Source organism: Homarus americanus, unplaced genomic scaffold, assembly GCF_018991925.1.
Source record: "Homarus americanus isolate GMGI-L3 unplaced genomic scaffold, GMGI_Hamer_2.0 scaffold24694, whole genome shotgun sequence".
NCBI classification, from domain to species: Eukaryota; Metazoa; Arthropoda; class Malacostraca; order Decapoda; family Nephropidae; genus Homarus; species Homarus americanus.
In genome coordinates, this window is record NW_024732780.1 from 10113887 (window position 1) to 10129078 (window position 15192).

General features: G+C 40.4%; 1 protein-coding gene across 1 annotated transcript; it reads left to right on the forward strand.

Annotated features, from left to right (window-relative positions):
* The first annotated feature begins 3728 nt into the window (after positions 1–3728).
* LOC121868974 (prostatic spermine-binding protein-like) lies at positions 3729–4160 on the forward strand. Its single transcript, XM_042370007.1, has one exon. It carries the CDS (start codon positions 3729–3731, stop codon positions 4158–4160), a length of 432 nt encoding a protein of 143 aa, XP_042225941.1.
* Positions 4161–15192: the final 11032 nt, after the last annotated feature.

Sequence of the window (15192 nt, forward strand, 5' to 3'; positions counted from 1 at the left end):
CCCTCCTTCCCCATCTATAGTGTAAGCTAGGAAGTTGCAGGTATTCTAATCTTTCTGGGTAACTGAGGTGTCATAGTGCAGGCATCAGTCTGGTGGCCCTTGAAACATTTTCAATCAATTGACTGTCTCTAGCATATCTTGGGGACCAGATAGGGTGACGGTACTCCAAATGGGGAAGAACTTCACTCTTGAAAAGCAATACGAGGTACGGACCATCCAAATATCTGAACGACCTTATAAGACCTAATAACTTCATTGCTTGATTCACTTTCTTCTTGCAATGGCCCAGGAACTTCAGTTCATTGTCAACATACACACCCAGGTCCTTTTCACATTAGGTCTCTATTAATATTGTTTATTTGTCCCATTGGGACATGTGATGCACCTCCTTACTGTTTGTATGACCTAGGTGCATCCTCTTACACTTCGTGAGATTGAATCGTAACAGCCATTTCTTTGACCCCTCTTGAAGCTGGCAGAGATCTCTCTGTAGGTCTTCACAGTTTTTTTTTTTCTTAATTTACTTTTACTTTACTTTTATCCTCTTCACCACTGATCGGCTCGTTAGCCGCTTGGGCGATCGGTCACGTCTCTGTTACACACTGTTGGCAAGTACTGGGCATGCACCGGCTCCTGAATGTACCTGAACCCGCTCCAGTGTTGGTCAAGTCTTGTCTTGAAAGAGCTCACACTTGGCATTGTCCACAAACATTTGTATGGAGAAGTATATGTTTGGCTTGTTGGTGTTAAAAATATATCCTTGTTTAGATTATTGTACTGTATTAAAACTAATTCTTTGCCTAACTTAGTAAAGGCGAGGAAGAGCTCTGTATATTATTGAAATCAAAATACAGTACAGTAGTCATATTATTTTCACAGTTTAAACTATTACCTCAATTCCATAATTACCTGGTAACTGTTATTGTTCCCTGGTGCCTTGAATAGGATGTCATGGTCACAATAGCAAGGCTAGTCTGCTCAACACTAATTATTCATATTATGCTCCACCGCCCACAAAACGTGTGTGAAACTGTGAGTCCACCAGTTGAGACGTCCGTATTCTCCCCACTTCAGTACATCTTAGTCCCCCGATTTCTCTCATGTACTAACTCAGACTCGGGTATTTCTTAATACAGTACTGTACCTCATTTGGTGTTCAGGAATTTGAAATTGAGAGCGAATGAATTTATTGTACACTCGGTAAAAAAAAAATTAATTACCGTACTGGTGGGGTCTGATGATCTTCCAACTGAACATTCCCGTTGTCCCGTGAAGGTTGGTAGGCCTGAATGTGAGACATTTCATACTTAATTTGGTAGGCTGAAATTAGCCATTTCATTGACAATATTTTGCAACCGAATTTCGAATCTGTATTTGTATTGCTACTTCACTATGGGCAAATGCCACATTATGTGTTTCTTTACTCATAAATATACCATGCTGTTCTAAAACATCTGAATAGCTCCACAGTTTCGCATGCCGTCATAATGGAACCCGGCCCAATGACGTTTTACCATACAGTCGATAATTCCTGAAAGTCTAGTACTAGGCTTACCTTTGTTATGAAAAGCTATGAGTTCATGAACCTATGAGAGTTGAAGTGTTTCTTTCTTTGTGTGGTCATCACAGTCGACATGGAGAAATGAGGCATTGAGTTACGATCAAGTTTCAAATTGTGTTAGTGTGGCAGCATTAACTCTGACTCGTTTCACAGTGCCGATCACTTGTTTCGTGCATGTGTGGCCGATCCCATACACGTGCAGGGCTACCAATGCGAGGAATGCTTTAACTGAGCCTGTAATCTTCACTACCTCCTGTCTTTAACTGAGCCTGGAATCTTCACTACCTCCTGTCTTAACTGAGCCTGTAATCTTCACTACTTCCTGTCTTAACTGAGCCTGTAATCTTCACTACCTCCTGTCTTAACTGAGCCTGTAATCTTCACTACCTCCTGTCTTAACTGAGCCTGTAATCTTCACTACTTCCTGTCTTAACTGAGCCTGTAATCTTCACTACCTCCTGTCTTAACTGAGCCTGTAATCTTCACTACCCTGTCTTAACTGAGCCTGTAATCTTCACTACTCCTGTCTTAACTGGGCTTGGAATCTCACTACCCCATCTTTAACTGGAGCCTGTAATCTTCACTACATCCTGTCTTAACTGAGCCTGTACCTGTAATCTTCACTACCTCCTGTCTTAACTGAGCCTGTAATCTTCACTACCTCCTGTCTTAACTGAACCTGTAATCTTCACTACCTCCTGTCTTAACTGAACCTGTAATCTTCACTGCCTCCTGTCTTAACTGAGCCTGTAATCTTCACTACCTCCTGTCTTAACTGAGCCTGTAATCTTCACTACCTCCTGTCTTAACTGAGCCTGTAATCTTCACTACCTCCTGTCTTAACTGAGCCTGTAATCTTCACTACCTCCTGTCTTAACTGAGCCTGTAATCTTCACTACCTCCTGTCTTAACTGAACCTGTAATCTTCACTACCTCCTGTCTTAACTGAGCCTGTAATCTTCACTACCTCCTGTCTTAACTGAGCCTGTAATCTTCACTACCTCCTGTCTTAACTGAGCCTGTAATCTTCACTACCTCCTGTCTTAACTGAGCCTGTAATCTTCACTACCTCCTGTCTTAACTGAGCCTGTAATCTTCACTACCTCCTGTCTTAACTGAGCCTGTAATCTTCACTACTTCCTGTCTTAACTGAGCCTGTAATCTTCACTACCTCCTGTCTTAACTGAGCCTGTAATCTTCACTACCTCCTGTCTTAACTGAGCCTGTAATCTTCACTACCTCCTGTCTTAACTGAGCCTGTAATCTTCACTACCTCCTGTCTTAACTGAGCCTGTAATCTTCACTACCTCCTGTCTTAACTGAGCCTGTAATCTTCACTACATCCTGTCTTAACTGAGCCTGTAATCTCAACTGTCTTCTCTGTCTTAACTATGGTTATTTCCCTCTGTTACTCCTATGTGTTTACTAAGGCATTATGTGCTAAGTGTCTCCTGGGACTGAACTAGGAAACATCAACGTCTATACTACCACTGAATACGTATCTTCAACAACCTCCTAATGTCTCATCTACAGCAGAATGTCTCTCAAGGTTTTAACTACCCATTGGTATTACACCTCCTGCCTACACTCTAGGCGACACCTCAAATAATAATTATTAACCCTTCAATTCTAACCTAAATATATTTAATATTTCAATCTAAAGATTTGAGGGATAAGAAGTGAAGGTAAACATGTTCAAAATTAGTTTACTTATTAAAATATGTATAAACTATACTTAATAATAGTTGGACTATTCGCCTGCCATATGGTAGGTTTAATTTGGGAGTAAAAATCCCAAGTGGCAAAACACATAAATAAATTGGAAATGTAGGCAAAAGAACATTCTCTCCTCCAAGCCTAAAAAATCTCTATCTTTTCCAGGATCACAGGCCTCTTTTCTTATTTTTTTCCCCATCTGATAAAAATTTAAAAACGCCCATTGGAAAATGTTTTGCCTCTGGAGAAAGTTGACGCCGGCTACTGGGAGAATATCCCTGTGGTTAATGATCTCGTAAAGATAAACATAATGGAAAAACAAAGAGATGGATTATTGGCAGCTCTTATGGAGGAAGGGGTGGTGCCGGCATCTGAGCCACCCTTCCCCTGGGTGGTCTCCTGCGTGGTAGGCTTCTCCCTGTTATTCAGTATGATCTACCGGTGGATCAAAATGACTGTAGTGAGGGTCTCCGGGGAGGACGACGACCTGGCCTCCGGGGAAGATGACGACGACCTGGCCTCCGGGGAAGATGACGAGGACAACGACGTAGCCTCCGTGGAAGAGGAGGACCTGCCCTCCGGGGAAGACAAAAAGGACGTTGACCTGGCCTCTGGGGAAGACAGAAAGGACGACGACCTGGCCTCCGGGGTAGACAAAAAGGATGACGACCTGGCCTCCGGGGAAAACAAAAAGGACGACGACCTGGCCTCAAGGGAGGATGATGACCTGGCCTCCGGGGAAGATGACGAGGATGATGACCTGCCCTCCGGGGAAGATGACGAGGATGATGACCTGGCCTCCGGGGAAGACGACGTGGACGAAGACGACTCTGGGGAAGATGACGACGAGGATGAGGACTTGGCCTCCGGGGAAGACAAATAGGACGACTACCTGGCGTCCGGGGAAGACAAAAAGGATGACGACCTGGCCTCCGGGGAAGAGGAGGAGGTTCTGTTTGAACAATGTTTATATGTCCCCAGAAGGTTTCATGGTAATTTGATCGGGAAAAGAGGACAACATATCCGGGATATTTAATCACTATTTGGAGTGAAAGTCCACCTCGAAGACCAGGAAGATCAGGTCTACGTTGCTAGCACAGAGAAGACTCTGGTTGCCGAAGCCATCAAATATATTGATGAAACAATTGATTGGTGGAAAAAAATGTTTGGCTCCCGGAGGAATGGTAAATGAAAAAGGTAAAGTCATTTAGGTTTTAACTTTCTTTTATTTTTACCTTTTGAAAATTATACACTGCAATATATTTATACAGCATATACTTAATTTTACCGAACAAATTTTATCTAATTAGAATTCCTATTGGGGTTTATTTAAATGGATGGTACTGCACTAGAAGAGCCCCTCAGAATACCGAATCAGCACAAACAAAATTAATATACAGTAGTATTAACCATAACCTGGACTGGCGCTCCTGAGATTGGTGTTAAAGAGATGCACCGGTAGTGTTATGACACTTGTATTAATCAACAGCATCTCCCCTACAGCACTAAGCAAAATATTAAGTGCACAAGACAACAATTCATTTGGATTGATCCCTCAACACTTCTTACGTCACTAGACACCATATTATCGGCATAGAAAAATATGAAACTGCTCCCAATATGAGCTCAGGAGTTGTTGAGGTCAAGTGTTGCACTTCCCCGAGTTTAAGCCCATTGACACTCCCATTAAAACACAACCCCTGACGGATCCTTAACGCAGCAGTTCCTTAGCGCACACATTCATAAAATAACTTAGTGGTCTAGAAACCCTACAAAATAATATTAACCACTAGAAAATTATTAGTTAGATCTTTATGAGATTTTTCCACATTCTTAGTTTAATATACTGCACAAAGACCAAAGATGGCAACTTAAAACCCACAAAAACATGGGTCAGTTGTAAGGATCTGCTTCCTCACTTCATATTTATTCTCTTTATTATTCTTTCCTATACAGTACTTATATACTTATATTCTTCTACTCTGAGTCTCTCTCTATAAGTATCTATCTTATATTTCTTTGTTTATATTTTCTAAGCCAATATTCTTTTCTTTACTTCATTTCTTCTTTCTTATTTATTATTGTATTTTCTGAATTTCATATCTTTACTTTCTCTCAATTATATCCTGTTGTAGTTATATTCTAAACCATGGATTAGTCTGGGAAACCATGTCATTCTTATCACAATAATTATTTTACTTGCCGCGGTAGCCTGCCACCACCCAGAATTTTAGGTAGTGTGCTAGCGAGCTTCTAGGCACGTGAGTTATAATAGTTATTTTCTGAGAACCAGTGGGTAGAAGAAATAGAGCGGTGATACTTTTAGTTTACTTATCTAATATTTATTAACATATGGAGTGAACAAGATATTAATTAAGTTCACTCAGACAAGACTGGACCTTTGAGGTCTTACTTTACACACAGCAAAATAGATCTTAATTACTTATTACATCCTTGAACATCTGTTATATTATTTCATTGTCAATACAGATGATTATATAACACACTTGACAAGATCCAAAATTAAGATATTATTAAACACATCCTGTTAGTTCGGAATGAACAACATGGCACTTTAACTAGCATTCGGTGGTAGTACACCTGGTTGGTGAACTCGACTCCTATAGCAACAGTACCACGGGTAACACCAACATTCATGGGTTCAATACTTAACCTGTGATAACTATATTTCTGCTAATTAATCCCCAATTATAGATACTAATACTGCTCAATATATATAACCACGGTTAATGGACCGGACAAGTCTGAGTCCACTAGTGGCGGGAGTTGTTTACGCCACAGACAGCCGAAGCTCGCTTGCAAGGAGCGCCCTGGGGTAGACTCGGTGCAGTGTCTCCGCACGGCGTTCCCTGGGTAATCTTGTCCTCGGATTCTTATCTCGCCATATTAAAGACATCCTTCATGAACCATCTTGCCCATAGGCGGCTACCGAACCTCGGTAGTGGTGCCAACACAGACATTACCTGGAGATGCGTTGAGGAAGAGTCACTAGCGTGTAAATGTCTAACTCAAATACTCCTAAATATACGTCTGGCAGCAGTACAGACGACACTTACTTTACTCGATTTACTTGGCACATGATTATTTCACTATGTTAAAACATAAACACTGATATTCACAAAATTGACTAAGTTAAACTGACTTAACATGGCGGCAGGAAACAATCGTTCACATACCTGGATATGCGTTGAGGAAGAGGCACTAGCATGCGAGTCTCCCTTGTGCATTCGTATATATATATGTGAGCCTGGGGCAGTTCCGGCCTACGCATACATACCAGAAAGGCTAATCTCATCAACAACAGAAATTCTATTCAACTTGGTCGCTGTACACTCATCTATGAACGTCAGTGTCACGAGTCAGGTTAATTTCTTATTTTTTTCTTGTATCCTCTTCGCCACTGATCGGCTTGCTAGCCGCTTGGGCAATCGGTCACGTCTTTGATTACTTTTCCTTTTCATTTATCTTTTTCAACAAAAGATAGGCTCACTACCCGCCCTGGCGATCGGTCACGTCTCTGTCACGCACTGTTGGCAAATACTGTGCATGCACCGGCTCCTGAATGTACCTGAACCCGCTCCAGTGTTGGTCAAGTCTTGTCTTGAAAGAGCTCACACTCGGTGCCGTCACAACACACACTGGTAGATTGTTTCAAGAGTTTACAACCCTCTCTCTGAAAAAGTTTGCCCTCACAGTTTTCTGGACTTGCGGCTTTTTCTATCTTGAGCTGTGACCCCTTATGGGGCGAGTGTCCACCAGCTCCAAGTAAGGACACTCACCTGAGTAGTGCCCTCTGAGATGCTTATACATGTACACCTCGACTAGGTTCCCCCTTGCCCGTCTGCAGTATAAGCTAGGCAAGTTCAGGCTCTCCAATCTCTCAGGGTAGCTGAGGTGCCGAAGTGCAGGCACCAGTCTGGTGGCCCTACTTTGAACATTTTCAACCAACTGACAGTCCGTAGCATATCTCGGGGACCAGATGGGGTGACAGTACTCCAGATGGGGAAGCACTTCACTCCTGAAGATCGTTACGAGGGACGGACCGTCTAGATATCTGAACGATCTTCTTATAAGACCCAACAATTTATTTGTATGATTTACCTTCTTCTCGCAATGGCCCGAGAACTTCAGCTCATTGTCAACATACACACCTAGGTCCTTCTCACATACAGTCTCAACTAGTGCAGTTTCTTCATCCCGTTGGGACATATGATACGCTTCCTTACCGTTGGTACGCCCCAGGTGCATCCTCTTACACTTCGTGACATTGAATCTCAGCAGCCATTCCTTCGACCATTCCTGGAGCCCACAGAGGTCCTTCTGCAGCTCTTCACAGTCAGCTTGCTTCTTAATTTCCCGAAATAACATGACGTCATCGGCAAACATTTGTATGGAGGAGTGTACAACGTCAGGCATGTCATTTATGAAACAAACAAACAACAGCGGGCCCAATACACTGCCCTGTGGTACCCGACTTGTGATAAGTACGGATGACGATTTCGTGCCACTAATCACCACACACTGCTTGTGGTCATGTAGAAAGTCTTCTATCCATGCTAGGACATTTCCCCGAATTCCGTACCCTTCCAGTTTGATTTTCAGCCTTTCATGGGGTACGCTGTCGAAAGCCTTGGCAAAATCTAGGTAAATATTGTCGATATTACCACCCCGTTCCAGAATATGGGTCCAAATATCCAATACCTTGAGCAATTGTGTTAAGCAGGAGCGCCTCAGCATAAAACCGTGTTGGCAATCCTTTACAAGATTGTCTCGCATTAGATGTTTCATTGCGGCATCTCTGATAATACTCTCAAGTACTTTACATATAATGCTGGTCAGGCTCACCGGTCTATAGTTGTTCGTGGAGTGCCACTCGCCCTTCTTGAAGATAGGACTCGCATAAGCCACTTTCCATTCACTGGGGACCATTTGTTGATCCAGGCAAGGAATTCTTCTTGGAGAGAGCCGTTAGGTTTTGGGGATTTTGAGTTTGACAATCTTTTCAGGAGATTAATGACTTTCTTAAATAGACAACTAGAACTAACTAAACTACAAACATCAGATTCTCTGATGTTTGGGCATCAAAATAATCTAACTTCAGTCGCACTTTTTAACTCATGGCTATCCACAAGGACGATATAAGGATATGCCACTCGTACTGACAGACTTGATGCTCACTTACTTGACAAGCTTTACCAACCATAAAGACAGTTGAAGTTTTCAACATCACTCACAATGGATCTTGAATGTTCCAACTCCAATCAGACATATCTAAGTTGCCTCAACATATGCAACTACAGTTGCAATTTCAAATTCTGTTATTATACTTAGTAATAACGAAGTCTCGGGTGCACTCTAAGATAGAGAGAAAACGGGGTACTCAGGCGTCCTGAAGCGATGAGAAAACGGACTCCTTAGACGGGGGACTCAAATAAAGAAAGCATAGCTACATGTTTTGTGGGCTATTGAGCGTAATATGAATCGTCTGATTTTACATTAACTGACGTGTACGACCGTGGTCATTACAATATCATATTAAACAAAAATGGAAACGACAATGCATAGAACCTAATAGAAGCTGACCAAACATACCCAAAGGTTGGATATGTTAGGTCAGGTTCTATTAGGTTCTATGCATTATCGTGTTAATTTTTGTGTTAAACAACTTACCTTAATATCGAGGTTGATACACATCAGCAATGGCGAGAAGGAATTCGTGGAAGCGTTCACCATCATTTCGGAAACGTCTCTTGAAGAGGGATTCAGCGAGGTAAACAACAAAAATGGCGCCGGGAGGAGAATTGTGAAGTGGGATAGAGTAATTAAAAAAAAATACTTAAAATCATAATAAAAAGTTGTCGTTTCTTTTAATTTACTTAAAATCATCAAAACATTAAGTACAGCAAAAACAAAAAACAACCAACAAACGACTTCTGGTGGTTGCTGTTATCTACACCTTTACCAAAGAAACGATAACTTTATATTATAATTTTAAATATTTTTAAGAATATTTTTATTTTCTCTGTCACACACTCATTCATCCAGCGTGATAATCAAGAAGGTGCGTTCTTATGCACGAAATAGGCGAGATTTATTTTTGCCATGTTATTACAGGATTTGCATTGTCCAATTTAACGATTTTCCACGATTGTGTTGATATTGGCAGTAATATTTTGTTTTTGTAAGTCAGACTCTTCCAATTTTGCCATTGCAGACTGGGGCTTGAGTAGCTGTTCAACCATGGGTGTCAGCTTCCCCAGTTTAGTGTTTACACACATATGCAGGTAACATGGTTAGGTTTATGTATGTATAGGGTTTTACTGCTAGATTAGTTTATTCCTAGCAGAACTTGAAAGGTGTGACCGAGCGATGTAATAGCCCCTGTCTTATTGGCAGAAGTATTTATATAAATGGGTTAATTACATTAGACTTATATACTCTATTACCCCCTGTAACTTTCCACTAGCTATGAGGTAGCATGTTCAGAGCACGTGATAAGGTGTGCCCACGGGAAGTCACGTAACTTAGTGATGAGTTTAGCATTAAGTAACCGGCTCACTGGCCACCTAGTGCGGGCAGTAGTTGATATCACTCACTAGAGGAAGACGTTATTGAGAGCCATCGTGGATGGTTCCGTCTTCCCTTGAGGGAGGACGTCGGATATATTTCCGTTCGTCCCTCGACGGGTCCTACTCACCTCTCTCAACTGTCTCATCATCAGCAGAGCCCTTTAACACAGCCTCCGTCCCCTTTTAACACTCATAGCTACAGTGGTTAAATTACGGTAATAATCCTTTTTGAAAGCGTACTTAGAAACCTTTTATAATAAATACAAACAAAGGAACATATTGGACTTCACTACAGAAGATCCAATAAACTTTGATCTATATTTAATATGTCTAAAATATAAGGTAACGTGCTTCACTAGTAATTGTGAAGGTGGTGACAACCCAGGAAGGTTGTTACATATATGACAGTTTCACAACTAACTGTTATACTGTATCACACTAACAGTCACCTAAACAGATACACAGTTGGTAAAGGTAGATATATTATGTTATCCCCAGTACTGTGGCATACTGTTACATCTGTTACTAAGAGAAGCAATTCGTTATAAATTTATAATAGAAAAAAATAGTTTATCGATTGAGTGAAGTGAATTTCCGGAATTCTTTGGTTGTTGTAATCTGCCCAATTACCACAAAAACGTCTCTACTGGGAAGTTGATTATTTAATTTCCACAAAAAAGAGTACAGTATCTCCATTGAATTAAGCATCAAATATTGAGCAAAATGAGACCAAAATTGTCAGTCAAGCTAGCAACAGTCAAGGTCGAAATATTAGCCTAATAAAGTCTTAATGAAATGAATTTTAAGTAATGTGACAAGCTTTTAAGTCTGCTTTTTGAAATGCATGATACACAGACAGGTGAATCGCGACATTTATCTCGGCCACAAAAGATGGTCAAATTTAGAGAATGCAGAATGTTTTTAATTACCAGTGAGGGATACTTGTGAAACATTGTACGTTAGTATTTTAACTGTTCTTATGTCAAATACCCTGCATGGCTAGTTGTATGTCAGACGTTTCTTCCAGGCAGTATTAATATTGATTCCTTCAATACCAATGATCAACCAGTTTGAAAGATATCATTTGGGGCCAAAGATCTGTTTCCACCCATGTTTTGTAAACATAAAGGTTATCCCAGAAATGGTGAGGAAGTGATTAACATTGTCATAACTGTATTTGTATGTCAGTGTTGTAATATAATTAATCAGTGTTTACATTTGATTAAATACAGGAGAAAATAATGTTCACAAAGTAAAGATTTGTATTACCAAAGTATACATATAGATGTTTCAGATGAATACATGTATTTACTAGATACCGTAAATATACGATTGAAAATATTGTTCACGGTCAATGAGTTAAATCACATTAACATCCCTTGGCTAGATCAGTAAGACCCTAACCTCCCCAGGTAGCGTTAGACGAATAGAGTAACTATTCTGTGCTACTACAGCGTGCGATCTACAAAGATATCTATAGTCTAACCGAACCTAATCTAAATATCTTGTAGACCACAAGCTATGGGAGCGTGAAGTAAGCAAGGGGGGGGGGGGTTGAATCTTTGGGTGATCCACTAGTCATATAGACCTTCCCACGTCGGCTTGTACGTGCGTGGAAATCTGATATCGGTTCATTTTCAACTATCTTATGAAAGCAGCGCCCCCCCACACCCCCCCCCCCCCAAAAAAAAATGAGTTAGCGTTACATCTCATTTCAGGCGACTTCTCAAGGTGTTGAGATGTCGCCTGAATTTTTTTTTTTTGGGTCATTTAAAACATAATAAAGACACAAAAATCGAAGTTACAGTATTACTAGGGCTCGTCTTGGCCATAACAACACTGCTTTATCAATAGTCACTCAAAGAGCCCTGGCACATATAGTAACAGTTTTTCACGACTCTTGCTACAGCTGCCGTCGTAATATAAAGCGAGGAGAGGATTATTGATGTAGAGATGCTCCGATATTTGGCGTTGTGACCAAGGAAAATATACTGTTTATAGTCCTTGTATTCACCCCTACAGTGCGACTCGACCAATCACGAGCTTCCTTTAATTTGGTCCAGTTACAGGCTTAGAGTGAACAGAATGATGTGGTATCCCATTGAGTTAATAGCGCAGTTCTTGTCTGTTACGCTGATGATACATGTTAAAACTCAGCCGTCCAAGAGATTGCAGGAAATCCTGAATGTTTTTGCCAAGAAAGCCCACGTCTGTGGAACTGCTGTGCATTAACACTCGGCTGTTGACCTGACCAGCGTGTGAAGGAATACTGAATATAAGGTACCTTAGCTCAATTCACTTAACGATTAACCACCCTAACGTCTACCTAACCCAGTTTAACCTAACGTAACGTAACCTAACCTAATATAACCCAAACTAACCTAATTTAATGTAACCTAACCTAATATAACCTAACATAAGCAAATTTAATATAACCTAATGTTAACCTAACCTAATTTAACCTTACATAACCAAACCAAACCAAAATCAACCTACCACGTATTTTTTTGTGGTTAAATGTCATATAGTAAGCTGGGGTGCTTAACCTTCACGTGATCCCAATTATATATCAATGGTCACGTTCCCTTCTCTTCAGCCCGTGACATTTACCTTATCCAAATGACCATCACACCAACCGACTCCATTAATCAACTAAAATAAAATACTTTTTTTTTCCACAACTGGAAACTTTAGTAAGAACAGCCATACGTATCAATAATAATACACTGTACGTGATATGGTTTGTAAATTGTTTTTAATTATTGTCTATTATTCAAGCCATCCATACAGCTTCTTCTGGTACTTACTTAAACACTGAGCAAATGTTAATATGATCCAGACTGCCTTAGACTATGAGGCGTATTGGGTTGCCATACGTCTGTCAGAGTTAATATTACTTTCAACAGTAGAATATATGTATTAAGAAAATATATTATTTAATGAATAGCATCTATATTAATCCAACGCATCTCGTTCGCCAAATCAATCATCAACTGCATTGGTAAAATCTGCTCTGGGTCTCTGGTTGTAAAGCTCTTGTGAACGGAGGGAGTATAAGTTGTATAAGATGGTTTCAGTTCCCTTTCCTCGTGCAGGTCAGAGTTCCTATATTGACGTAGAGACTGAAGCAGACTCTTGAGGCCTGCTAGAGCGATAACCAATAAAGTGTTTTGTCTGTATTACATATTAAACTGTTTACCTCACTTCTGCCATGTTGACTTATCTCTCATTGGTTAGGTAATCAGCCAATAAGACTCTATCATTCTGTCATTAAATACCTTTTATTTGTTTATATGACAACCGGGGGTCAGTTTATAGACACCACATGAGACATCTTAACTGTTCGGTCCAAAAGGTTTTACAAAACTAAGCCACCATTGTTCAGCGCAAATTTAGTATTCTCATCTTTCCTAATTGCAGTCATCGCTGTCCGCTGTGAGAGAAATGATTACTACAGATGACGTTAATGGGTCGTTTACCTCGGTGGGCGGCAAACAACGACAAAATAAAAAGGAGGATTTGGTTGGCGGAACGGACAGACATAATTGATGGTTAATAGCCCATCTGGCGATGTCGTCCTCTAGATGCTCATTTGTCTGGTGTTGGCGGGAAGCGGTTTGTGTTTCGTTGAACTTATTTCCGGTAAACTCCGCCATCTGTTCTTGGTTTCTGATATTCAAGAAACTCCTACGATAAATATTGTTCGTAAAAGATGATGTTAGAATTCCCTTAACTGGCTGAGTTACGATAAAACACCGAAATAACGCTTAAAAAAAATAACATGACAATTACAGTATGCTGCGTTCACTTAACACCAAACAAACTTAAGCTGCATTATTTTCAAAAGATTCGGTATCTTTTTAATCTCACTAATTGTCTTAATGAATGCATCTAATTCTAATAAAACTCTCGGCATAAATTCAACTTTATTATAGTACGTTTCTTTATATATTTTAAGTTAATCAGTTATTCACACATATCACCAACTACGAGAAATAATCATCGTAGAAAGGAAGGAACCTGGTGAGAATCGTAGCCATGGAACACCTGCTTCTCTCCAGTTGTAAAAATGGAGGAAGTTATGATAAGATAGTGTATAAAAGACAACAAATGAGGGAATTAAACTTTAGAATAAATATAAATAACTATTAAGTAGAGGTGAATAACCCCCGGGGGAGTCAGTCGTAAGCCCTCAACAGCTGACAGACTTTATGACCAGACAACAACCTAATGTCTGGTGCGTCTTCTCCGTTCATTTACCTTCACTTGTGTTTGGCTGTAATAACAACATCAAACAATAATAATAGTAATAATAAAAATAAAAGTAATAATAATAATGGAAAGAAAAAACTCCATAATACAAAATAATATCTGAGAAAAATACGTTAAAATTCCAATCCCTTTCACCTAATGATCTCCAAGAACATATATACCAGATATTGCCAAGTGTCCAGGGAGTTTTGTCCGTCCACAATACTGCCAACTGTCCAGGGAATTTTGTCCGGGTCTGTCGCCCGGAGTTTTAAACACCCTCTTCCGTTGAAGAGGGTCGTCGTGTTTCAACCCGAGTTTAAAAAAAAAAAAAAAGAGTCCTGAAGGACACCGCAGTACAGTACTTGAAGGGGTGGTGTGGCGGTAAAATTAACTAATTCCAATGGAAGAGGGTATTTAAAACTCCGGGCATAATCTGTCTTTAGGTCTAATACACCCCAAAAGGTTATTTATTTATTTATTTAATTAATTAATATATCGAATGAACGTGACCCCATTTAGTTTTCAGGGGTAAAAGTTAGGGAGGCCAAGTATAATAAGTAATATATTTTAGGTCCTATTTCTCTCGTATTTTAGGGTCATACAGTAAGACAACTTATTTTAGGTCAGTCCCTTAACATTTTTTTAGGGTCAATGTTTGTATTCACCACAAAGTCACTTATTTTATGCCACAGTTCCCCTATACGGTATGGTTTTGTTTAAGAATGTTAAACATGATAAATTTTACATATACCTAAAAAATATCTCACTACTCCCTTACACCACTATCTTCCCCACCCCCTTCTCTTCCTCCTCTCCTCTTCCTCCTCTTCTCCACTATCTTCTCCACTCCCTTCCCTTCCTCCTCTTCCACCACCATTCGTCCTAACTTGGAGTACTGCTCTCATGTCTGGGGTGGCTCCTCTTCTGTCCATCTCTTCGCCGCAATGTTGCTTCACTCTCTCTCTTTTACAGGTACTTTAACGGGCAATGTTCGGTGGACTTGGCATCCTGTGTACCGCCGGTAAGGCCGTGGGCTCGTAACACTCGTCTTGCCCGCGGTGCCCACCGTTT